The sequence below is a fragment of the Apaloderma vittatum genome, unplaced genomic scaffold (genome assembly GCF_000703405.1).
Source record: "Apaloderma vittatum isolate BGI_N311 unplaced genomic scaffold, ASM70340v1 scaffold16374, whole genome shotgun sequence".
Lineage (NCBI taxonomy): Eukaryota > Metazoa > Chordata > Aves > Trogoniformes > Trogonidae > Apaloderma > Apaloderma vittatum.
The window spans coordinates 9,159-33,298 of NW_009711131.1; the positions used below are offsets into that span (position 1 = coordinate 9,159).

The 24,140-nt window shown below is 44.5% G+C and overlaps 1 protein-coding gene across 1 annotated transcript in view; it reads left to right on the forward strand.

Annotated features, from left to right (window-relative positions):
• Positions 1-3,830: 3,830 nt before the first annotated feature.
• Positions 3,831-24,140, forward strand: part of LOC104272533 (anthrax toxin receptor 1) — a gene marked incomplete at its 3' end in the record, with an annotated part of 70,480 nt that continues 50,170 nt past the window's right edge. Inside the window, exons 1-8 of the mRNA XM_009867553.1 lie at positions 3,831-3,982; positions 13,350-13,421; positions 14,033-14,104; positions 15,943-16,024; positions 17,222-17,255; positions 18,363-18,442; positions 18,981-19,049; positions 21,054-21,134. Of these exons, the coding sequence (XP_009865855.1) occupies positions 3,831-3,982; positions 13,350-13,421; positions 14,033-14,104; positions 15,943-16,024; positions 17,222-17,255; positions 18,363-18,442; positions 18,981-19,049; positions 21,054-21,134 (642 nt within the window). The remainder of the gene's footprint in view (positions 3,983-13,349; positions 13,422-14,032; positions 14,105-15,942; positions 16,025-17,221; positions 17,256-18,362; positions 18,443-18,980; positions 19,050-21,053; positions 21,135-24,140) is intronic.

Sequence of the window (24,140 nt, forward strand, 5' to 3'; positions counted from 1 at the left end):
ATTTCCTCAACATTCACTCGAAACTCAGGATCAGTGGGAACCAGGATGACCAGCTTTTCTAAACACAATTAGAGGGGAAGATACCTCTAAGGCTAGATGGCCCTTTGAGTAGACTGGTCTGAGCTTTGTCTGGCCGTAAAAAAAAACACTTGCAGAGGTCGTGCAAGGAGGCTGGAGCCCTGGCAAAGTGCTTGGAAATGGTTAAAGGCAAATAAAAGCAACAGACATGCAACACTGAGTAGAGACGGGAAGGCTGAGATGTGGGTCGTCTTAGTACTCAACCCTGTTGCCCCCCTACCCAAGGGGACAACAGGTCTGTCTGTACCTGCTGCTCCTACGCTGGTTTAGGCAGAAATTACAAACAAAACTTTGAAAGCAATGCCAAGGCCTTCTTCGATTATGGCAGAACTATTTCCTACACCATAGTTCCTCCTACTTTATTTAATGCATTTCAGGCATTAGATTTTCATCTGACATACCTCTTCAGGCACAGCTTACGTATGTATGTGGAGTTAGCAGCCCTCGTTAAAAAAGCCGGTAGAACAAACTCCAGTCACTAGAAAAATAATCCTTACATGTTGCAGTAGAGGCACCAAAAAAAAAAAAAAAAAAGAGAAGCTGGGCAAAGTCAGAAAACCAGCAAGAGATGAGAGAGTTACTGATTCCTCCAAAAACCATAGCAGTCCGGGGAGGAAAAAAGCCTTCCTGGCCACTGGGCGTCAGCCTGAGTCCCACGTTGTTCAAGTGGAATGCAAATACACAGGGCTCCTGCCCAGGGCCCTGGGTCAGCCTGCACGGCAGGAGATGGTGTTGCTGTGCTGATCCCAGCAGCGCTGTGCCAAATCGCCGCACTGGAAGGCAGGGCCAGGGAATTTAAGGACACGTCTGCACTGACGGCAGGGAAGCAATTCCCGTACGGTCGTGGTTTGCTTGTGATGATGACATTGGTGAGTGCTGGCAATTTGTTATACCTCCATTATCCATGCAGGCCGCTCAAACAGCTTCCTGAAGAGCCATGGAGACCAGGGAAGGTGATCTTGGCAGAAGCCATTCCCCACCAGACAGGCCAAACTTGTATGAGCCAAAGGGAACCAGCCTCAAAGACACCCAGGTGAGTACGCAGAGACCCCAGCCCACGCTCTCCTGTGCTGTCTCCTGGGTTGAAACCACCGGGATAAAAGTGTTCTGAGGCACAGGGACATCATCATCATCATCATCATCATCATCATCATCACCATCACCACCACGGGCAAGGAGCAGCAGCTGTGCCTGTGGGCAGGCGAGGACAGGTCAGGTGACCCAAATGGAACAGTCACAGCATTCCTTCCAGTATATAAGGGCCCCTAAGGAAAGCTCTGGGGCTGGTGGTGGTTGTTGCTGCCTGTTTGTCATTGTTCCCCGTGCTGCTGGTGTTCCTGCCTCCTGTTTTCACACTACCGAGGAGCAGTGCATCTTGGAACAGGTTGTCTTACCCTACCTCCCTGAGTGGGTGTGGCACAGCCCCTTTTCTGTGAATTTGGGACTCTAGGTTCAGGTGCTCCTGTGTGCTGCCTGGGTCCCTTGAAGGCTGTTTTTTCTGCTTGGGAACTTGAGGGTCCCATATTGACATATTCTCTTGTATCTTTGAGCATATTTGTGTGTGTATATATATATATATGCATATAATTTGAGATTTTTATTGTTGCTAGTTTGTTGTGTGTTTTTTTTCATTAAAGTGGTTCAAGTTTTTTTTTCAACCTCAGAGGTTCTCTCCCTGGTCCCCTGTTATCCTCCCCTGGGAGGGTGATGGAGGGATCACAGAGGGCATCTGTCAAAGTTTAGTGGCCAGATCAACCTTTAAGGTCAACAACCAGCAACACCCCTGTTACCATGAATGGATGGAACTGGCTTCTTCCAAGCTGTGAGTTTGCGAAAAAGTCTCATACAACACAGTCTCTCCAAGAACTATTATGTCTTTCACACAGAAGCTATAGTCTTGATAATATTTTTGTTTCTGGCAGAAATTCCAACACCCCCTCCTGTGTCTCACATGAACTGCCAGCTATGGAGCTGCTTTTCTCAGGGTGTTGATGCTGCTATTGCTAGACCATAAACAAAAAGACATATTCTTGAGAGGGGCACATGAAGAGGACTAGCCCTAAAGAAAGTCAGAGTTACAGCACAAAGTGTGGTGCTACACATTGTCAGCAGCTCCGTCCATCTCAGGCTCCTCTAAGCTTCATCCGATGCCTCATTCCTTGGCTTTTCCCCAAGCTTTCCTGGGCCTTCCCTCAGCCTGAATTCACAGCTACACGGGGAATCTGATCTCCTCCTCCATTCCCCCTCCTTTCCCTCTGCTAGCTTCAGGCCAAAGTTATTTTCCTGAGGTACTGTTTTTTTTTTCTGAGAGGATTTAAACAAGAGCACTCAGATATGCAAACCAGGAGGGGGCAGCTCTGCCTCTTTTTCACAACTCCCCGCAAAGGAGCACCTGCCCTCACGTTTTGCCCTCCCAGGGCTGGTGCAGGTGCTAACCCTCACTCGGGTGGCATCCCAGCTACCTCAGCAAAAGGCTCTCACGCTTTTCTGACACTATGCTTCATTTCTGTTTGTTGTAGGAAGCCCGATACCCCCCAACTTTCTAGGCAATGACAAGCTGTGGCACTACCCTCCTTTCAGACTCAGGGATGGCCTGAGAGACACACACATGCATTCCCACCTCCCCTTGAGTTTAGGTATGGAAGCCCAAACTGTCCATCTACAAACCCCCTGGTTCTGCTCCTGACCAGCCCTAGAGAAGCTTTGACTGCTAAAGGATCTCCTTTTTCTTCAGGTCTGCTCAGGACTGGACAGAAGGACCATGTCTATGTCTCTGCATTTGTCCGTGTTAGAGGTGATGGAGCTGCTGTGTTTGCATAGCCAGGTGTGGGAGGAGAACACTCCCAAAGCTGTAATCATCAGTGCAGCCTGACTCATCTGTGATCCAGATGTGTAATCCCAAGTGTAGCTGAATTTGTGTTTTCCGGCCAGTTTTCTTGGGAGAGGGAGAGCTTAGGCTCTAGTGGCTGACAGTGCTAAGGATGGGAGGAGGAGGAAGCCTGTTTCACAGGCACGTGTGTTGCTCGATGTGAGGACTAAGAAAATACAAGAGATGAAACCAAGCATGGCTTGTCACATCGCCTTCTGTGAAGCTGCGCCAGGTTTTAAAGGTCTTTAAACTCAGAAGCTGCCTAGATGGGAAACAAAGATGTGTCTGCCCAGTGCTGTGTGCCCGCTGTGCGCAAAACGCTCCTGTGCTCATACCTACAGCTGCCGGGGTCCGGGTTCAGTGCGCTCGCTGCACGAAGGATACGCTTCCAAGCAGAGACTCCAGCAAGCTTGAGTTTTCGCCACAAGGTGGCATTCTTTGAGCTTTTTTTGCGAAACAAAAATAAGACTTACCATCCTTAATAATAACAATAATAATTAGGGGGGGAAAAACCTCAAACCCTCCTTGTATTTTCTGAAGTCCGTGACAAAGGAAGATCTGTTAGGAGGCTGCTCCTTCTCTTGCAAAACCGTGGTGCTGCTTTCAGAGAGCTGCAACTGAGACTGAGGGTCAAGTCCCTTTAAAAAAAAAAAGTGAAATACAGTATTGTGCATCTTGAAATCTGAAACCGAGAAACAGAAGTGCAAGGCAAACAAGGGGGAAAGTCTTGCAATTCCTGAGGACAACTGTTGCAAGTGGAGTTTTAAGGAATAAAAGATACGAATATAAATTTAAAAGGGATTGAATGGCTTTTGTGGAGAAACCTGTGAAATAAAGCAGCCTTGGAAGAAGAGATTTCGTTTTCTCCTCCTCTCTGGATATAATGGCCATTGCAAAGCAAAGCATCTTGAGATTTGGCTTCAAATGTTTCTTCCTAGCAACTTTAATGCTAGCCTGTGATGGACAAGGTGGAAAGAGAGAGAATGGTGGTCCTGCCTGTTACGGAGGATTTGATTTGTATTTCATTCTAGACAAGTAAGTCAGTTCTGCTCTGTTCTTTTTCAGATAAATCTTTCTCTAGACATGAACTAGAATAGCATATACTGATACCGAGGATTTTTCTTTAATTCTGGTCTTGTAGAAGTTGCCGTGTCCCCAGGAGACCTGCAAAAGCCCTCACTGCTATGGCTTTGTTTTTGTTGTGGTAACTTCTTTGGTAGGTCTAGTACGTGATTCCATTGTGCTCTGTAAATTAAATCGTTATAAATTTTGCTGCAGTTGATGTAGAAGCTTCACTGTGTACTTGACCGTGTAGTCTCTTAAAAGAGTGGTTGGGAGAAGGGCAGCACCCTGGTCAACCTCTGGTTTCCCTGTGAACCGTGAAGGCTGAGGCACTCGTGAACGCAGGGGTTGGAGAGCTGTGACTGCGGGCATTAATTCTGTAGCTGAACGGGGAGGAAATGCTCGCCTGCCTGGAGGTCAGCTTCTGTCCCCTTGCTCCTTGGCGCTGAGCGTTCTAGAGCAGCAACTTGCAGGTAAAGACAGAGCTCTGAGAGGTGGCTACTCCCTTCGAAAGAGTCTGATTTTGGCCATTGTGATGGCAAACAGCTAGAATGCCTTCTTTAAAGAGAGCTCTATTTTCTCTCTGCTGAGTCACATTTTCTTTGTTTCCTGTTAATCAAATGCATATTTTGACTGCTTAACTGTTTATACTGAAGATATCTTTGTACCTCCCTTTTTTCAGCACTGGTTGTGGTAGTGTCATCTTCTTGGCTCTGATAAGTTTGCCTCTTTAAAGGCCTTCAGACTAAAGAAGGAGCAGTGTAAAATAGATGTTTGGAAAGCTTCATATTGAAGCAATACAGCAATTTACAAAGTCAAAAAAAAAGTACTAGCTAAACTGATTCTCCTAATTTTCTTGAACCAAAGGTTTGGAAATACTGGAGAATATGCACGCCAGAGCCATGGTACTGACATTATTAACCATAAATTTCAGAGATGGGAAAGTATTTGCAAGTTGCCAAAAGTGCTGGCGGATGAAGCTTTCTGACTGATCCTCTTGAGTGTTTTGCAGTAGCTCCCACATTCTGTTAGCATAAATGACTTGGAATTACATAACCCGTTATTACAAAATACTGGGTAAAATGTGAGACCAAGACACTGGATATTTTAGTATGCCAGTTGTCCTAATGGGCCAGGGGAAAAGTTTCAGTTTTGGTGTGCTTGGTTTTTTTCTTTATTTTATTCAGTGTAAAGGTCTTCATGTCTAATGCATTTTGTTGCTTTGGCTGTTTAGTTTGCAGTTGGAATTCTTTTATTGCTACATGTGAAAAAAAACCAGAGCATGATTTGTACCGCAGACAGCTTTTGCAAACTGCATTTCCCTGAAAGCTGAAGCAGAATTGAAGGCTTACTCAAATCTGATGGATGTGCTGTATTATACCTCAGAGCTAGTGTAATCTTAACAGCCACTTCTTTCAAGTTCTGTGCTGTCCTGTTACTAAAAGGCATGACTTTCTAGGCTCGCTCAAGGGATTATGAATTTGGGTGGAAATATGAAGCTTGGCACAAACTTTAAAGTAGGCAGGCTTACCTCAGTGTATGTATCAAGGTATGCAACAAAAAACTCTGGCTTTGACCATCGCACGATTCCTATTTCTGAGATTTTTCCGGTGCAGAACAGGATCTGATCTAAAAATGCCTTTGGTTTCCAGTGGAATTTGGAGGAGAGTTATGGTGTTAAGCTACTAATATGTACAATATGCCATAGACCTGCTCGTTTAGTCTTTGAGGCTGATGAGAGACTTAGTGTGGTGGAGTAGTTCATCCCATATCCTGTATCTTTAAAACTTTCTTTTATTCCTCAGATGCTAAGCTGAAGTTCTAAGTAGCTTAAATCTCATTTAGCCTTGGTCTTCTACCTTCTGTTTGTTTAGAGAAAGCTTTCAAAAATGCTACTGAAGTCCTGAATGCGGAGAGAGGTGATGCCTGTTGAGGCCTTCAGACAAATGATGAAATGATAATAGATGCAGGACTCACTGCTTTTCTTTAAAATAGCTCTAAAAATGGTTAAAAATCATTAAAAGTGATAAAGGCCTGAAGCAGAGAATATTTAGAACCTGAAACATGAAACATTAATTTCAATGGTGGAAGAAAGCCATTGAAATATTAAGCAACCTACTTTCTTGGATCAATAATGAACACAGCCCTGGAAGTCCCCAGTGCTAAAGCCCTTTACTGACCGTTTGCCTCGATGCCGGGTTGGATTTAGTGGCTGCTTAAGTCCCTCGAGTACCCTGTGTGTGTGCAGCGCGTAGGACATGTCCGGCTACTTCACCAGACGCAGTCCTTGTCACAGCACTGGCTCCTGACGCGTACTTCTGGCCACAAGAAGCCCCTTCAGAGTGAACACGTAACCCACTGGGGAGGGGGCTTCTGTTACCGACTGTTCTCATGAAGTGGTGCCCTGGCTCCCTCTCTCCTCAGGGCCCTCCTGCCAGCTTGCTGGGTGAACTGTTGAAGGGAAACCAGGTTTCCTCTAGCTGTCTGCAGGCAGCTGGAGACGTGTCTCCCGGTAGATGGCAAGCTCAGAGGACCTGAAGCAAATCTCCCATTTCTCATGGTCGTGAAGGAGAAGAAAATCCAGTATTCAGCCGTTCAGAAATAACCCTGTTATGCTACACAGCCTCGAGGCGCCTGTAACAGACCGAAGGCTTGAATGGCACCAGATATGCTTGCTGGGCTGCAATAGCTTCCTTCATCTCTGCCTGCACTTGCATGTCTGCTATCACTTCCAAGAGTTCTCACAGCCCAGGTAGCAATAGAGGAGGCCTCTCCTGCTGTGAGTGTTGGACCTCAGCTAGCAGAGCAGCGTTCCGTGAGTGATGCAAAGGCACCCCAGAGGACTCTGGTTCGAACTGGGCGAGCTGCTTGCCAAGTAAAGCTGGAGTTGTCACGCTGTTGTTGGTGCAGTGCTCCAACTTTGGAGGAAACTATGGTTTGCCAACTCTCTTGAGAATCGTTGCTTGACACGCAGCGAACTTGAAAAGACAAAAAACAGCGTTACACACAAACACCTAACTTGAAATTCTCAGCTGCCTGGCAGCAGGTTCACTGAAGGAATCGTATTAACGTGATTAACCAATTTCTCTTCTGCTTTGACCGAAGAAAGAAGGAAAGGTGGAGAGGGCTCCAGCTCGAGCTGTTTGCTAGTTCTAGGTGTATGTTATTTGCTATGTAGGTTAGATGCAGGATCTAGTGATACAAGGTGCTGAGCATCTCAAAGTGGAGGTCATACCAAGATGAGCCCAGTGCCACGGAAGGTAAGACCAGCATATCTTGGGAGAATTGTTGAGAGAGCTGGTCCATTTGTGTGTGACTGTGGTGCCGAGGGGTTGGAGGCTCTCCCAGATAGGATGGTAGCAAAATGTATGGCAGAAAATGGTTCCAAAGAATTTACAGCCTGGATGTGAGCTAAGATACACGGCCTTCATTAGGAAGGAAGAATGAGGAAGCAGTGAGATGTTGATAAAAAAGTAGACATTTTTAGACATGGTTTTGTTGATATCGTACCATTATTCTAAAAATATCATCCATGTGACCAGTTGATGAAGACCATGACCCACCCACTAACTGACGTGGTATCTTGTGCTGTGCTATGTAAACACCCATCACGAGCACAGCTGGAACTTTTAGAGGCAGCTCCCAGATTCATTTATTTTCAGGTAGGGAACAATGAGCAAGTCTTCTCAGTGATCCTTTGCTGTCTCCTCTGTATGTCAAAGGTTTTATTTCCTATGCTCTTGCCTGTTGTATGCAAATAGTAGGAATTTTATACCCGTGTGCAGAAAACATGCTAGGAACTGTACATGTGTAGAAAAAAACCTTGGCTCTAAAAGGTCCTTGGCAAAATGAAGCAAGTAATCCAAGCTGTTTCCTGGGATCCCTTCGTTATTCAGCCAGACAGCTGATCTATTTTTGACTAGTTGTATTGAAGTGAAACTCCTGCTCTAGAGATGCTAATAGTTGTTTCTCTGAATCTAACTTTAGTAGCTGTAGTTACCATGATTTAAATGGAACTAAATCCCAATTTGCGGTCAGAGTGTAGAGGAATGTAGGGGCCACAGTGGGGTGGAAAGCAGACAGACACGCTGCGTCCCTGGGCAGGGACACTGACCCACAGGAGCCCTCTGGTAGTAGTGACTCTCCCCCTGAGAAGTGTGAGCCCTCCACCATGGGACCCTTGCAGAGGTGAATAATATTCTAGCTGATCTTATCTGAAGAAATACAGGCCTTTAGGAGGTACTGGTACAGCTGGATATCTGCAGAAAGAGATTCAAAATCATCTCTGATCTTCATTAACCTAGGCAATGATTCCTTGGTTGTTTTTTTGGAATCGCCCACCTGAATCCAAAGCAATGTATGCCTTTTGTTTGGATGGCAAGGGGCTGAAAGCATATGGAGGCATAGTTTTTCTTTGTTTTAGTGTGAGAGTTGAGGGATGCTAGTAAGGTAGCGTGGAGAAATTTGCATTTCTTGTGTCTTTTTCCTTGCCTGAAGAAATGTAATCACCTCCGATGTCTTCTCCAGCATGCAGCTGCAATGAGCTGAGTTACTATGGTGAATCCTTGCCCATCAAGACCTGTGTATGTGTTTTTTAGCCAGTGGTGAATCTAAGGTTAACTACTCCTTAGTAAAAATGATGGGTGGGAGCTACCTTACATCCAGGATTAAGTGTGCACCTGCAGCGCTCTGCGCTTTATCTACTTCTTGAGGCAAATGCAGCCCATGGTTATTTTCTTGTGTATCCTCTGTCCATCAGGAAGAGGATGTTCTTGGACTGTGACTGGACTTAGAGGCTTATCCTGCTCTGAACTGAATTTCTATAGACGCTGTAAACTCACGTGTTTGACAGTCTGTCTCATGAGCTGTCTCGTGTGAAGTGTGGCACAAGATAGTAGCGTTTCCTCAAGGAATTGCATCACCTCTCAAACATCTTTGTGTTGTTTAGTGCTTTCAAAATTGCTCCTGAGCTATTTGGAAAGACAAAGGACACCTCTTGGCTCGTTTGTGTTATTTTTAAAGAGTTCAGTAAAAAGATGCTGCAAAACTTCCTGGGTCAATGCCACCTCTGACAGCTATGAGACTTCTTGAAGTTAGTCCAAAACTGTGGAAGATGAAGGAGAATTTGGATCAAGGTCAGTTTTTGAATCAGGTGTCTTTATGCGCTTCTATCAGCTGTGGCGCACGTAACTGGAGGGAAGTCTTTGTAGAGGAGTTTGTGGGCTTGATTCTGTTTCCTTCTAGTTTGTGAATTAAATAAAACCATTGGTACTTTGAGAAGATGCAAAGGCAGAAATGGAAATAAGGAGTCTAAAAAGTTCAAGAAAGACAAACTGGAAGGAGCTTGGAGGCACCGCAGCTTTGGGTTATGGTGCATCTTGTCACACTGAGGGGGAGAAAAGCAGCTGCGGGAGGGCTGCGGGGTTTAGCCAGAGTGTGGCTCTCCAGGTCTGGAACCACAGAGCCATGTGGAGTGTCTCCCTCACTCTTGCATTCACTTTAGATGTACAAAATGCCAACACAGTTAACCGCAGAATGTATCATTCTCTTGTAAAGGCATAATGGTTTACTTAGTCTTAATTTCCATTTATTGGGCTTTTCTCCAGGAAGAGAATTTGGCATCGTTCATGATAAGCCTTTTCTTAAATTGCAAGTTTATAGCATCAACCATTCAGCTGCAGAGCCCTGGCTCACTGATCATCTTTTCTCTCTTTGGGAATATGAAGAGATAACGATTTTAAATTTGGCTTTTACTGCCTTACAGTTAGACTTTAGAAATACTTGACCTAGTCAGAGTTCTTGGCCTGCCTTATGAGAGGCTTTACAAGTGACAAGTGTCTTTTGCTGTGGGGCTTCCAAATAGCACAGCTGAAAGCGTTGGAGGTGAACACTGTGAGCTGCTGCTGGTTTTGTAAACTTTCTATGGACTGCACAAAGGTTAGTTTTATTGGTTGTGTCCATTTTATGCCAAGTGAAGGCTATAAAAAGTCTGAAGTGTGTTTCAGAAGATGTATTTTATGTATTGGAGTACTTTTTTCTAGATGCATTTATAGCCACTGAGACTTGGGCTTGACTAGATGGAGGAATTAACTGCAAGTAGACTGCAAGCTGCCGAGCTACAGAGGGAAAACTTGCTGTGCTAGAAGGAGCGATGTGTGGTCAGCAAAAGTGTGAGCTTCCTTTTGGGACCGTTTTATAGCGTGCTCTGGTAGAGATGAAGAAGAAATGGTTTGTAGACTGTTCCAGTTGCCCCAAGTCAGTGCCTTTGGGACTGAAAGCAGGAATCATCCTTCTTCTGCGGGAGAGAGTGGGCTTGTTGCTATGATTGTGATGGTAAGAAATTTCCTTAAAACAGATGTTTACCATCGTGCTGCGCTTGAACCTCAGGTTGTTCCTTTTGTGTGTTAATAGATGTGTGAGGAAGTTTTGCAGAAAAAGAGCTGTAACTTCAGATGTTTGGACTTTCGTTCATGGGACTGTTAATGCGAGAACAGAATAAGGATGACGAAGGGGAGGAGGTGCAGCAGGAGCTGAAGGCATACTTGTATGAAGAACTAAAACCACCGCTTACCTGAAATAAAAACCCACCCCAAATTCAAAACTAGCAGAACAACAGTTGCAAAGACAAACACTTTAACAGGATGCGCTATTGACTTATTGGCGGCACGTCACTGAATTGAGCTGTTGGCTTTTAAGCTCTATTCTGGCAAATGCTGTTCGCAAAAAACGCAGGATTTCTCAGAGCCATGGAAAATGACAGCAGTTTTATATGATGACCTACATACCTGAGGTGCTCTGTGGCTGAATCTCATTCCCAGCTGCATTACTGCAATAGTAATTTTATGTGATGTTCAACATTTGCTCAGAGGGGACGAAATAACTGTGCTTTTAAAGACTAATGTAGCTTGTAGGGCAGGAGGGGCTAGCTAGAGCTTCTGTGTTGGCAGAGGCCAAGCGCTAAGTTTTCCCGTAACATGAAGCGTGGTTTGGTCATCGTATCTGATGGCCAGGAGAAGGTTGGTTAGGGTGTACTTGTGATAGGGTCCTAACTTCGTGCGTCTGCTGCCAGGTGGTTCAGAAGACGTGTGGAACTTTGACAGGTGTACTTTTTTTGAGAGGTGGATATATAGTCTGAAGCAATGTACATTTTGCTGAAGGAGGGAGTGATTGTACAAAACTTCATGTGTCTCCTGGAGACAGATGTAACCAGTGCTGCAAAGTCAAGTGTTTCTTTTACGCCTCACCATACAACGACAATAAATACTTATTTTCCAGGCCAGTTCTCGGAAATGATTTGGGCTGTTTGGTATTAATGGGACTGGGGTGCCTTTTGTATTCGAGGTCTCGGAGTTATTCCAGTTGCACCTGGGGCACTGTGTGTCTCTGTTCTCTCAGTTTGCAGTTTGGATGCAGTGGGGGTTAAGTTTCTTATTTGAGAGCAAGTCCTGATGTGCCTCACCCTTCACCTCTTGTAAGACATCAATTTTCCCACTGTCTGTGTGGTTTAATTGGTTTGTCAAGACTCTTGCTATTGGTGCTTCTTTGGTCTTCCCTGATACACATTTGCATGGAGAACAAGTAATGGTTTCAAGTCCTCAGCTGAGAGGAACGAGAGCCAAAAGGTAATCTAGCACTGTTAGTATTTGCTTATGATCAAGTCTCCTCTGCAGTCTGTTCCTTACAGTCACGGACGAAACGAGGGTCCTGTAAGGTTATCTTTATTCAAGTTTTTTTTCCAACCTCAAAGTCTCTCTCCCTGGTTCCCCTGTTATCCTCCACTAGGAGGGTGGTGGGGGGATCACAGAGAGGGTCTGTCAGAGTTCAGTGGCCAGCCCAGCCCTAAACTTTGACTCGTGTGTATTTGGTATCAAGTCCTTTGTGCAACAGGAACAGGAGAGTTCACTGCTTTTCCAGCTGGACCATACACTTGTGAACCTGTGCAGGGGTCCTCACCGCATGTCATCTCGGGTGGTGTTTGACATATCACGGTCATTTAGAGAAAGAACAGCTTAAAGGAGGTTGTAGAGAGACGGGGATCAGTTTGTTTGACCATGGAACAAGCGATAGCACAAGAAGAAATGGGCACAAATCGCTCCAGGGGAGGTTTAGATTGGATATTAGGCAGAATTTCTTTACTGAAAGGGTTCTTGGGCATTGGAACAGGTTGCTCGGGGCAGGGGTGGAGTCCCCATCCCTGGAGGGATTTAAGAGACACGGTGCCTGGGGATATGGCTTAGTCGAGGACTTGTAGTGTTAGGTTAGTGATTGGACTCGATGATCTTAAAGTCCTTTCCTATCTAGGCAATTACCTCATTCTGTGAAGATATCATGGAGCAAGTGTGTATGGCCAAGGTTTTTACTGAATGACCGTAAATGAAAAGCAGGTGTGGGGAGAATAGGGAAGGAAATTCGTACGACCTTCGCAATGTGGTTTGCGCGCTTGCTGTGCTGCTGGGAAGTGAAGTCATGCTCTTTGCAGCCAGGCTGGGGTTGGCTGGTGCAGGTGTGCAGTTCTTGGGTGAATCTATTAATGGATTTTCACTTCCATTCTCAGATCTAAGATAGAACAGAGTCAAGGCAGATGCCTTTTCTTTCTGGGAAGTAAAAAACCATCTTCTCAAATGTTCATCTTTGCTTCCTCAGGCTGCAGATCAATGAAGTTGCTATTAAAGCTGGAATAGTTATTTTCCCTATAAATATTTTTAATTGTAGTCAATTAATTAAGTGATGACACTTTTATTTTCCAACTCTAGGAAGGATTTTTCTTCCCCAATATTAATATCCCAGTGTTCATAAAAGTGTTTATGCCAGTAGAGGATAAAGGATTTAGTGCTGAAAGATTCTGATTAACCTATTTTTTTCCTGGTTCTCAGAACATAAAGAAGAAATATGCAATTCCATTATAGTCTATGGCTTGTTTTCCTGATGAGAGAAATTAGTTTGATTTGCCTTTAACGGAGGTGTGAAAGAATTAACCAGAACAGCTGAGATATAAACCTAAGGTGTTTTACTCTTCATAGTCTCTAGCACAATGGAAATGCTAGAAAAGTGTAACGCTCTGTTCTTCCAACTGCGTTTTGTCCTCAAAATACACTTGAGCTAAAAGTTCCATGTAATGGTATGGCAAGTGAATTGGAATTAATCTAAAATACTGTGCAGAGAGACAGGTCTTCACTCGGGGTTTATTTGTTTAAGGCTTTAAAGGAAGAATATGGACAGTGAGCGTTAACCAAAATCAGAAGAAATGGCTAGCTGAGCAATGTGTAACAAAAGCATCAGGCTGGGAAAACTACAACAGCAGCAGGTAAACTAATATCTCCTGTAATAATTATTTCCCTAGATCAGGAAGCGTCCTGCACCACTGGAATGAAATATATCATTTTGTGGAACATTTGGCCCGCAAGTTCATAAGGTAAGAAGCGCTGCTTTGCAGATAACCCGCCGAGGAGGTGCGTGTGTGCCCCCGGCTGTGAGAGGTGCGCTCTGCTGCAGTCGGGTCGCAGTGCTGGTGCCAATGCCCTGGTGCAGGGAGAGTTCTTAATGCTTTTCTCAGATCATCCCACTGAGCACTTTCCCTCAGATTTCTGTCATGCAGGAAAGAGCAGAAGGGAGCTTACTGCTCCCTTTTTCCTTGCCTGACTTCCACGGATCAAGTGGTGTTTTTGTGGGGAAGGGGTGTTCCTGTTTGAGATCCCTCCCAGTGGGGGATGTTATGAAAAATATCATTAGCCTTCCTTTGTCTCCATGGTGATACCAGGACTTATTTAAGCCTTTCTTGCTTTAGCAATCCTAAGGTCATGATGCAAGTGCTGTTTACATCTTTGGGAAGGCTTCCTCATGGTTTGCTTTCACTAGGAAGGCCTGGAGCAGAACACCTTTTGCTGCTCAGTCCTGCTGTCTTTCACCTGTTGAGTTATAATCTAGACAGCAATCGGAGCACCCGGGGTGTTTGGTGTTACCCACACAGTAAGCTCTGGTCTGGACCACTAAAACAATTTACCTTTTTTTCCTCCCCTTCTCCAGCCCTCAGCTGAGGATGTCCTTCATCGTTTTTTCAACTAGAGGGACAATTCTGATGAGATTAACAGAAGACAGGTAAGAAGAGATTTAAAGGTGCACAGCAGCTTTTGTATCCTTGTTGTAGCTTCCTTCTCCTCCTTTGCTTAATGATTTCCAGCCCACTGTGATCAGTGTTGTGACACCCTTGTGTTTCTCAGTTGAATTGTTTGAATCACCTGCCCATTTTTACATATGACACTCAGAATGCATTAAGGCCTCTTAAGGCAGAGGTTGCCTTCTGAATTTTAACTTAGAAATGCCTTTCTGTCAGCAATTAGGATTTTAACTCAAACTGCTTCCACTGGGGAAGTTTGCCTTCCACAGATTTTGTCACAGAACAAGATTCTCGTTGCCTTTGAAACATCCGGAGGGGTTTTCTCCTGCAAACAAATCGGTGGAATTCCCTTCCCATAAAAACAAAGTGAAAGCTGTAGATGGTACCAGTGCTCTTGAGGTAGAGGTGAACATGATTTCTTAGGAGGTCTGAAGGTGTGTTGTAGGCAAACACTGTTTAGGACGAATTGCAAGGGTGTGTATTTTTTTGGCAATGACATTTTGATTGCCCTGTTCCTGAAGCACGTTCCTGCCATATCCCTACAGATCCCACAGTTAATCCCAGTAAAACCTATGGGATGGATTTTTTTTGGCTTTTTTCGCTCTGATTTCAAGGAGAGCTGGATGAGGTCCTTTAATCGCTCTTGCTTCCTCTGTTAACTTCATTGCCACGTGGAGCAAGAATATATGTAACATATGTGAAGCCCGTATAAGTCAGCATGTGTTTTGTGTATTGGATGTCTACGAAATTGCATACCAGAGCAGCTGCTAGAGAGGAATGAGGAGGAAACGGGCCACTTGCCTGAAGAGCAGTCCACATACATACCAACCCTGAAAAATGTCTTTAAACCTAGCCAGCCTAGCTTCTCTTGCCTCAACAGCAAATATAAAGAGAATTAACCCTATCTAACTTGGTGCCAGAGGACAACCTGATCCCTGCCTCTTTCTGTCTCCCACCCTGTGAATACACCACATTGCAAGGATCTCTGGTCTGTTAAAGCTCTAAGCTGTGGGACTTCAGTGTTTCCCATGTGGAAAAGTATTCCGTATTTATCCAGCTGTCCTAGAAATGTTGACTGGGAACAGGATATTGATATGGTATTAGTGTGAGCCAGCTGACTGGAGAGCTGCTGGGTTTTATTGGAGGATTGACAAACAAGGTGCAGGCTTCGTGCTGGCCCTTTAGTAACACCGGATTTTTGTCCTGGAGTGGTGGCAAAATCTTTTCAACCTTGCCCATGCTTCCATGTGGTGTATCAGCAGCTGAACATGAAGACTGAGTGTGCTTAGCATCCCTTTTGGAAAACCCCTGGGCATCTGATGGGACTGGGTGTGTATTTTAAAGACCTATTTTAAAATGTCAGTGTTCACATTTGAAAAACAATTCTTGTCATAAGAAATGCTCTTGATTTATGTTTAGCTTTGGCTTGGTACATGCCTGGGTAGCTGACAGCTCAGTGTCTAACTAGTTTGGGATGTTGCAGGTATGGAAAGAGTTCTTCTTTTTTTGATAATTCAACCTATTGCAAAAGTAGATACTCTTTTCTCCCTGTGGGAATTAGTGCTCTGCAGACTTGAGAATGTTAATGCACCACTGCAGTCAGCCTCACGAAAGTGAGACAGAGTATGTGACGATCACACAAATCTGCTCTATTTTCCACTTCCTTAGAAAAGTATCTACCTAGACACTACCTTAGCCTATATAAACATTGGGTTAGTCCTTTTTTCCCCCCCTCTCTGTATCTGGTTCTGCCATAGGTGTCTTCATGCTCCTGATAAATTTGATCTTGGATCTAACAATGTGTCTGCATTCATTCCAGGGAACAGATACGCCAGGGTCTAGAAGAGCTACAGAAAGTCCTGCCGGGAGGCGACACGTACATGCATGAAGGATTTGAAAGGGTAACTAGATGCATGCTATGGTCCCTCTAAACTTTGTCTGGGTGCTCCTCAGGAAATGTTAAACAAGGGAATCTGACTAATAGTTCTCTGGTAGGTAGGAGGGGCTATTTCCTTATGCGAGAGGTGCACTGAAGTGTACACATGTGTTGGAACTGGTCAAAGGGAGCTGCAGACCCGACTACTTCCCTTTCTTTTTGCCTTCAGCTTTTATGGGGGGAGCTGCCTTTTCAGCTTAGCACAAAGCAGAAGCCTTTGGCATTGCAGTCCCGCATGAAGCCACATTTATGAGGGGTGGAAAGCTGTCTAGAGTCCTGCATGGGTGCTACAGTAGTCTTAGAGCTGGGTGGGGGCTGAGGCTGTAGCCTCACTATGGACAAATAATGCTGTGCAGAAGTTAGTGCCCGCTTTGATCTTCTCCTTCTGTATATTTTTACAAGGAGTTTCTCTAAATCTGAGCTCTTGAACCCCCTCCCACTTCTATACAACACATTCGTTTTGGAGGATTGTGGAACTGTCTGCCCATGGAAAATGCATGTGAACATGCAGCAAATTTCAGGTGACCTGACAGAGATGCTTGCTCCTAACTAGGAGCCTCGAACCAAATCCCAGAGTTTGGTGACTTCAGAAACTTGGCAGGAGAAGTCCAAAACCCCAAATTTAAATTCAGAAGAGAAATGAGATTCATAAGCCATATATATTCAGGGAAGCCTACTTTTTAATTCGGAATTGATGCACATGGAAGCATTCTCCCTTCTACCTTGCAGGATGTGGTTGTGCATAGATCAAGTGAGAGGCCGAAGCCTAAGAATCTCTCTGCAGTTGGTTTATTTGCAATTAGAGCAGTTGATCTAGATGTTCTGGGGAATATTTATCAATGGACCTAGGATGTTTCTCGAGGAGGATGGTGAATGTGATTTTTCAGATAGCAGAAGAGTGGGAGGCTGCCTTATTATTGGCCAATGGCCCTAGAACTGGTTTGACTGGGTTTTACTTTAGATAAGACCTTGAAGTAGCGCAGTTGAAACCATAGGCAAGAAACTGGTTCTCTGATGCAGGTGTCTCTGAAAGCAGAGGTTATGTGCAGACTACAGACATGACATCCTCGCTGCCATCTTCTCTTTCTTTCTGGTGCGTGTGTAGATGCCCACAAAGTATTATTATTCATTTATTGCTAATAATCTTCTGATTTCATTTCAGGCAAGTGAACAGATTTACTACGAAAATGTTCACGGTGAGAAACTTTCTTGATCCACTGGATGTTGTTTTCTTTCCTCTATTTTTTTTTTTTTGGACTGATAACATCAGTTGATTTGAAATGTAGCTTCACTGTGGGAAAGGTGGGGGGTGGCTAAAATTCTTACAAGAATGCAGTGCTATTCAGGGAAGTTGCTCCTGGAAAGGAAAAAGAACAGGTGGATCCAGCATCTGCAACACGAATGACTCTGCATCTTGCTTATTGTTTGGCAAGCACTCCACTTTCTTGTTGCCACATTATTTAAAATCGGGGATTTCTAAGAGGCGTCAAGAAAAGTAGGTATTGGATCTCTGTTCTGCAGTAATTGAAGAAGTTGCTTGTCTGAATTTTTGTCTCTTCAGCAACAGCTTGTTAAAGGCAGAGCTATGCGCCGTGGCCCTAGGTGGTAGAAGAGATGTAAAGGTTGATCGTTTACACGCCTTGACATATTCAGCCTTTATCTTTACATAACAGTGTTTATGCCAGATGTCCCTACAGAGCTTCTTTGGAGCTGTAGCAAGTCTATTTTCAGAAATATGAACTAATTCTATTTGGCCACTCTGAAAACCAATGCAAACTTGTAAAACCCAAGCTATAATCAATACAAGGGAAGACTGCAAGGCTTAACTATGTTGCTGAAATGTGTTACATGGGAAGGTTGAAGATTTTAGGCCATTTTCCTACCATATATCTTCAAGTCCAAATGGAGCTTGTTATCACAAGCCGAAAAAAAATCTGGATGTCTTGAATTGACAGCATTAATAAAATCAGGAGAAAAAATAGGAATATTTTGCTGCCTTTTTTTTTTTATGGCTACAGTCTAATCTACTGGTCTGAAATACTGAAATAGTTATGAGGAGCTGCTAATTAAAAATCATAGGCTCATCAAAGTGTGGTTTAAAACTGGTACTGAAAGCAGGTGCCTGAGTGCAAAAAGTGTGCTACAGATGTGTCTTCTGAAAACTCATTGGTCAAAGGGGTGGGCCTGAGGTCCCCTGTCTCTGGTCATTCCAGTGTGCTAACAGGCCCCTAGCGGGAGGTTTTCTGGGCTAGTTTAACAAATACAACTCAAAACCAAGGGACTAAAGGAGTTTTTGTATTTAGGTTACAGAACTGCAAGTGTCATCATTGCATTGACCGATGGAGAGCTCCATGAAGACCTGTTTTTCTACTCTGAGAGGGAGGTAAGTGTCTTAGACGTTTTTAGCCAGGGAGACAGGGAAATGTCTGGGCTTGCTGCTTGGAAGGCAAAAGGTCAGGAAAACCTTTTTCTCTAGTGACAAAACTTCCCTGAGGGCAGTTTAAATTTTTTAAATACAGATGGAATGAAACGTCTCTTCACCTATGGATATCATGAGTCCAGGCACATGTCTGAAATAGAAAATAGCAAAACATTGTATGTTACTATTATGCTGAGGTGTGTCCTAAATGATGAAAACAAAATGGATTTAGTCTGTCTTAAATCTGTTGGACAGACGAATGTTAAGAAGTTGGAGCAGCTAGGAAGGTGAGCTATTCAGGTTTAAAAAAACCCCACTGAATACCTTGGGGTTTGCTTTACTAAACAAATAGCTATTCTAGTAGCAGGTAAAACCTGTCTCCACAGAATTGTTTTTAAAGCTCCCTTTCTGCCAAGCCCCCTCTTGCTCATTTCACAATGATTAAGACCTTTCAGATCCCATCACATTTGTGTTCATGTCATCCTACCTTTCCTTGTTCCAGGCTAATCGGTCGCGTGACCTGGGAGCAACAGTATATTGTGTTGGTGTGAAAGACTTCAACGAGACGCAGGTAAACGAGACGCTGGTGATTACTGAGGTACCTGGTGAAGGTGCATGTCGGGCACAGGCACACACCCCCGAGTCACTCGCTCAGGATTCCTTAAGTCATCTTCCTCTCCTGCCGTGGCCTGTCTCCACGTGTAGAGCACTATCCCTCTGTCTGCGTGCCACAGGGACTCTTGCTAGTGGTGGATAAAATCAGACACATGAAGAAAAACAAATGAGTCTGGCTTAACCTATAGGCAGAAGCACGTTGTGGGGAACTTTTTTTTCACCCGTACAATTGAGGTGTTGCCATGTAACACTACAGTTCCAGACCAGCTGTTATTTCATGGGAAAACTACGCTGTAAAAAGCAACCAGCTTCGTTAGTGACACTAATATTTTATGGTGTTTTCCTGTTTGATTGTCTGACTGCTAAATTTATCCTGTGAATGTTAGTATGTCCATGAATTACATTTCCACCAAGTGTAATGGTTGACATTATATTTTTCTAACGTGAATGAAACATTTGCACAGCCCTTAAGTGCTGAAAGAGTTACTGAATAGAGCTTTTCCAGGTTTTCAGCTTTCTAACAAAGCTTCAAACACTGCTTCAAAAAGGAGTCAAAACAAAATTTGTGTAGAACAGTCTGCTTTGCATCAAAACCAGGGACCAGTGAAACCCAGAGTAGGTCATAGAAGAAGCAAAGAGGGAATAAAAATGGCAAAAAGAGCAGACCTAAAGTAGCAGGTCTCAAAGACAGCTGCTATTTGAAGCTATTTAGATAGTGAAGAAATTAATTGCAATTGGATGACTGTGTCTGAAGTCCCAGATTGCACTGGGAGGAGGACTATGATGGAACTGTAAACATCCTGGTCCACAGAAGCTGCTGTATCTTGGCCAACAAGCACTAAGCAGCTTTACTGCCCTTCTCAGAGCAGGCAGAGGAGAGTTGCCTGGAATATTTCGCTGGATGCAAACCAGGAGGCTGGCAGTTTGGTGTTTTGCTTGAGAAGTGGGAGTTGTGAGTGACATGAGCTGGAAAGGTGGAGCCAGCGGGGTTTAGGAGGAATGTGTGGCTAGTCTGCTGCCTCCAAAACGCAATGCTACAGGAAACGCCAGAGAGGCCTGCTGGGTTGCTGCTGCTCCTGCCACGGGAGAGAATTACTATAACAAACGTTGGCCTTGCAGCAGTAAAACTTGATTCTGCTCCAGCAGATGGATGGAGAGCTCATTACTTCTGAACGGGGCTTTATTTTTGCCTTAACCCTGAGCATGCTACTGACCAGTGAGCCTGCATGTCGCTCTTCACAGGTGATGTCCTGGTTCCTCTTATCTTACCACCACCTCATGAATGGCCCTTTTACCTGTCACAGCAGCTTCCAAGTGCTCTTCTGCTCCCTTTTTCTCCTCACTTTGAAAATAGCTCCTGTTATAGCTCTCTGCTTTCCTCTTGGCTCCCTAGTGATTGAACCTAGGATAAATTGTCATATCTGTCCTGATAGAAAAGTTGAATCAGACTGATATCTCTTAAGTTCCTGGTGTATAAATCTGCCTTAGTCTTCTCTGCATGTGAAAATACTGAACCATTTTGGTTAGTGGCCTGCTTAAAATGATGTATATGCTGAAATGTTTTGCTGCGTTAATGGCCTGTCATGTTGGTGCTGTGGCTACCTTTGGTTGGAGAGTTACTGTGCTGGGTCACTTAGAGTCATGTGGGAGACAGATTTTGAAGTAAAGATCATTAGGCTCTAGGCATCAATGAAACTACATTCTGTCTTGTCTTCAAAGTTAAGGGAAGCCTTTTCTGATTGCCAGCATAGAGCTTTCCAAAATCGGTCAAGCTAAAGAGATAACCTTTTCAATGCTTGATGAAATACAACGTGCTAGCAATCCACACAGACTACTTGGAGTATTTAGTTTTTTTTTACTTGCAAGTGGATGAGTCTGGAGAAGTCCTAATTTGCTGCCTGCTGGTTAATTTATCTCATTCTTTGCATTTCTGTTTTATTTACTTCTACCGCTCCGTCAGCTGGCTAGAATTGCCGACAGCAAAGATCATGTCTTTCCAGTGAATGATGGTTTTGAAGCCCTTCAGGGGATCATAGACTCTGTAAGTATTTTTAATCATGTGTTTGCATGCGTGCATGTTGGTTTGTGTTACCTTGCACAGCTGAAGGTTTAATTTTCCAGTGTGCACACAGACCTGCTGACTGCAAGTAAATCAGTTAAAACATTTGGTCCAAAGAAACTGACCTTTGCTCATTCTAATACTGCTACTTTAAGGTAGAGTTTATCAATACAGAAGCACAGAAAGCTTTGAGCCCAAATATTATCTTTGCATCTCTCCCTCCTTGATAGGAATTAACTTACTGAATGGACTAGGCACCTGGTGATAGTTTATAAAGTGGCTGCCACAGACTGGGACAGCAGAGGTGTGTTAGAGCACATTCCATATGAAGGTTTAGGGGGCTCTTTGATCTCCGTCTTTCTGCTTAATTAGCATATTTTCTGTCCCATGGTGCACTGCTCACCTCCTGAGAACTGGGGAAAGGGATCCTGCTGTGTATGCCAAAACCCCCAAAACTTTGCTTCCTCCAGCTGGCCTCCTGCCAAATGGGCTATTTTCTTCTCCTCCGCAGACCTAGGTTTCCAGACTCAGATTGATCAGTTCCTGGCATTTCCTTTAGGGCTCAGGTGCAGCGTATCAGCACTGGCCCGCTCCTGTGCGGCTGGGCTAAGGGCCAGCAGTTCAGCTGGCAGAGGAGGACTATGAATTGATTCCTTTCCCATGGCTTGCCTTCAAGCCATGCAAATGGTTCCGTGGTCTTTACTGGCAAATAACAATACCTGATGAGACATCCCTATTTCTAGCTCTAAAACTTTGAGCAGCCTAATACTGTCTCACCTAGGAGCAGCACTTTCCTTGACTGAGCAGGAAAGGCAATATATGGGACAGTGTGTGTGCCATTTTCCTTGCAAGTAAATGTAAAATGTGCCCGACGTTGATGAGGAAGCAATATGTTTTCAGGTAGCTTTCAGTATTTTTCTTAGTTGTACCCCATAACTGTTCTAATTAGGCAGCTTCCCCTGAGAAATCCGTTTAAGGATATGTGTTTTGTTCATTTTGGTATAGGCTTTTTAGCTGATAAAACACAGATTAAATATACAACGGGAAGCTAGGGAGGGGTAGGTTCACCAGGGGGGTCTCAGATTTCTGTGTTTACAGTGGTACACACTCTTCTGGCCATATTGCACCAAGCAAAACCGTTCCTTCAGCACAGGCTCAATTTTCCCTTGTGCTCTCGCATGTAGTTGGAATACAATCCCCTGCTTATTGGTTTTCCTGGCACTGTCCAAGTGTGGGGCTACTGCCTCAATTCTCTTGGATGATCAGGTGTTGCATGTCATTTAAGAAAGCAACAACACAACAGAAATAAAACCCTAGTTTGCTTCCCAGATCTGCATTCCCTTCGCAGCTGTTTTTAATGAATTCCAGCAGCAGTTGTGACTCCCTTTCCAGTTATACTGAGTGGAATGGCAAGACCTCAGCCTTCAGGAACCTAGTCAAGAACTGCTTCAGATGGCTGGTGCGAAATTTGCCACCCCTGGAGAGAAGAGTCACAAGGCAGCGTCATCGTACAGTGATGAATCTGTGACCTGCTCACTTGCATTTGGGAGGAGTGATTGCAGTAGGTTGGGCAGAAGGGAGTTGTGTAAAAAGAATGGCAAGAAAGACATTAATCACTCTGTAGAGTAACAAAGAATCTGTAGACTCCTGTTTCTGCAGGAAAACAACCTCCCTCATTCTTTCTTTTCTTGTCCTTGCAAAGCACCTCTGTCTTGGGGCAAACAAACAAAGCCTTTGTGTTCACGGGAAAGCATTTTAACTTTGGAAGAGCCACGAGGTTCAATTCCTGTGTCAGAGTTGGTAGAGCAAGGCTGCTCAGCCATGCGTACGTAGAGGGGCTGGTTAGGCTGCTTGTTGATAAGGAAAGATAAAATGATGAGTCTGGGGGAAATTAGTGTTTGAAATCCCTCTAGAGATGTGAAGACCTGGTCTTCAGTGATTTGCTGTGAACTGCCCTGTATTCTTACTGAGGCAGCTTGAAGAGTAGACCTTTTAGGACCCCTCGTGTGTGCAGAGGCAGTGGACTTCAGAGTCCCCCTGGAATCAAGAGGAGGCTGGGAGCTTGAGGGTGGTTTCTGCTGGGTCCCTACATCTGCTGAGCAAAGGTGTTCAGGGTGATGGGTCTGCAGATGCCTCGGTTCACCTGCCCTTCCTTTCCTGTGGGAGCCAGGTAGTTTGAAGTTAGCAGCTGCAGGAGATGTGCTCAGCGCTTTCAGAGGAGGACTGCCACTGAGCACCACCGAGCTATTCAGGCTGTGTGCTGGAGCCTGGGCTTAAATGAGCTGCAAATGTGGTCCCAGGCTGAAGTCACTTAACAACATGACTTCTAGCGGGAGCTGAAGGTGTTCAGTGCACCGTAGGTTTTGGTCCTTTCTCTCCTGTGAGTTCCAGTGTGGTTTTTTTAATAAGCAAACCAATTGCTTTTTCTCTCCCTCATCGTGAAAAACTTCAGCTTTTCTCATGTTTAATGAGGATTCAGAGTTCTTTAGGAGGGAGGTATCTGGCAGAGAAACAGACATCTGACTGCTCTAAGCCAGGAAACAGACGGGAGGAACTGAAGTAATTCATTAAATTTTTCTTTGCTGTGAAAAATTTCTGTAGATCATAACAACTGATCTACAAAAATGGAGAAAGTCTCAGAAGGAGGAAAAACCTGAAACTCACCTTCATCTACTGCTCAGTATGTCTTTGGTAGCAGTTCTGGAGGCAATGGATCGCGAAACAATGTGGAAGTCAGGATAGGACCCTGTCGTTACTCTGCTTTGAGCCCTTGACAGAAACTGACTGAAAGAGAAGTTGCTTGGAACAAGAACCCTCCCTGCCCCTCGCTCTGTGTTGAACAGCGGCACTAACTTGGAGCTTATCTCAAATATCCTTAGACAGGATTCTCCGAGTGAGCTGCAGGAAGCCTCATGAAGCAGCTGTCTAAGAAATCAAGTGGTCCCAACTGCCTTCCGGGGCTGTCTCCTACCTGTATCACTTATGCCA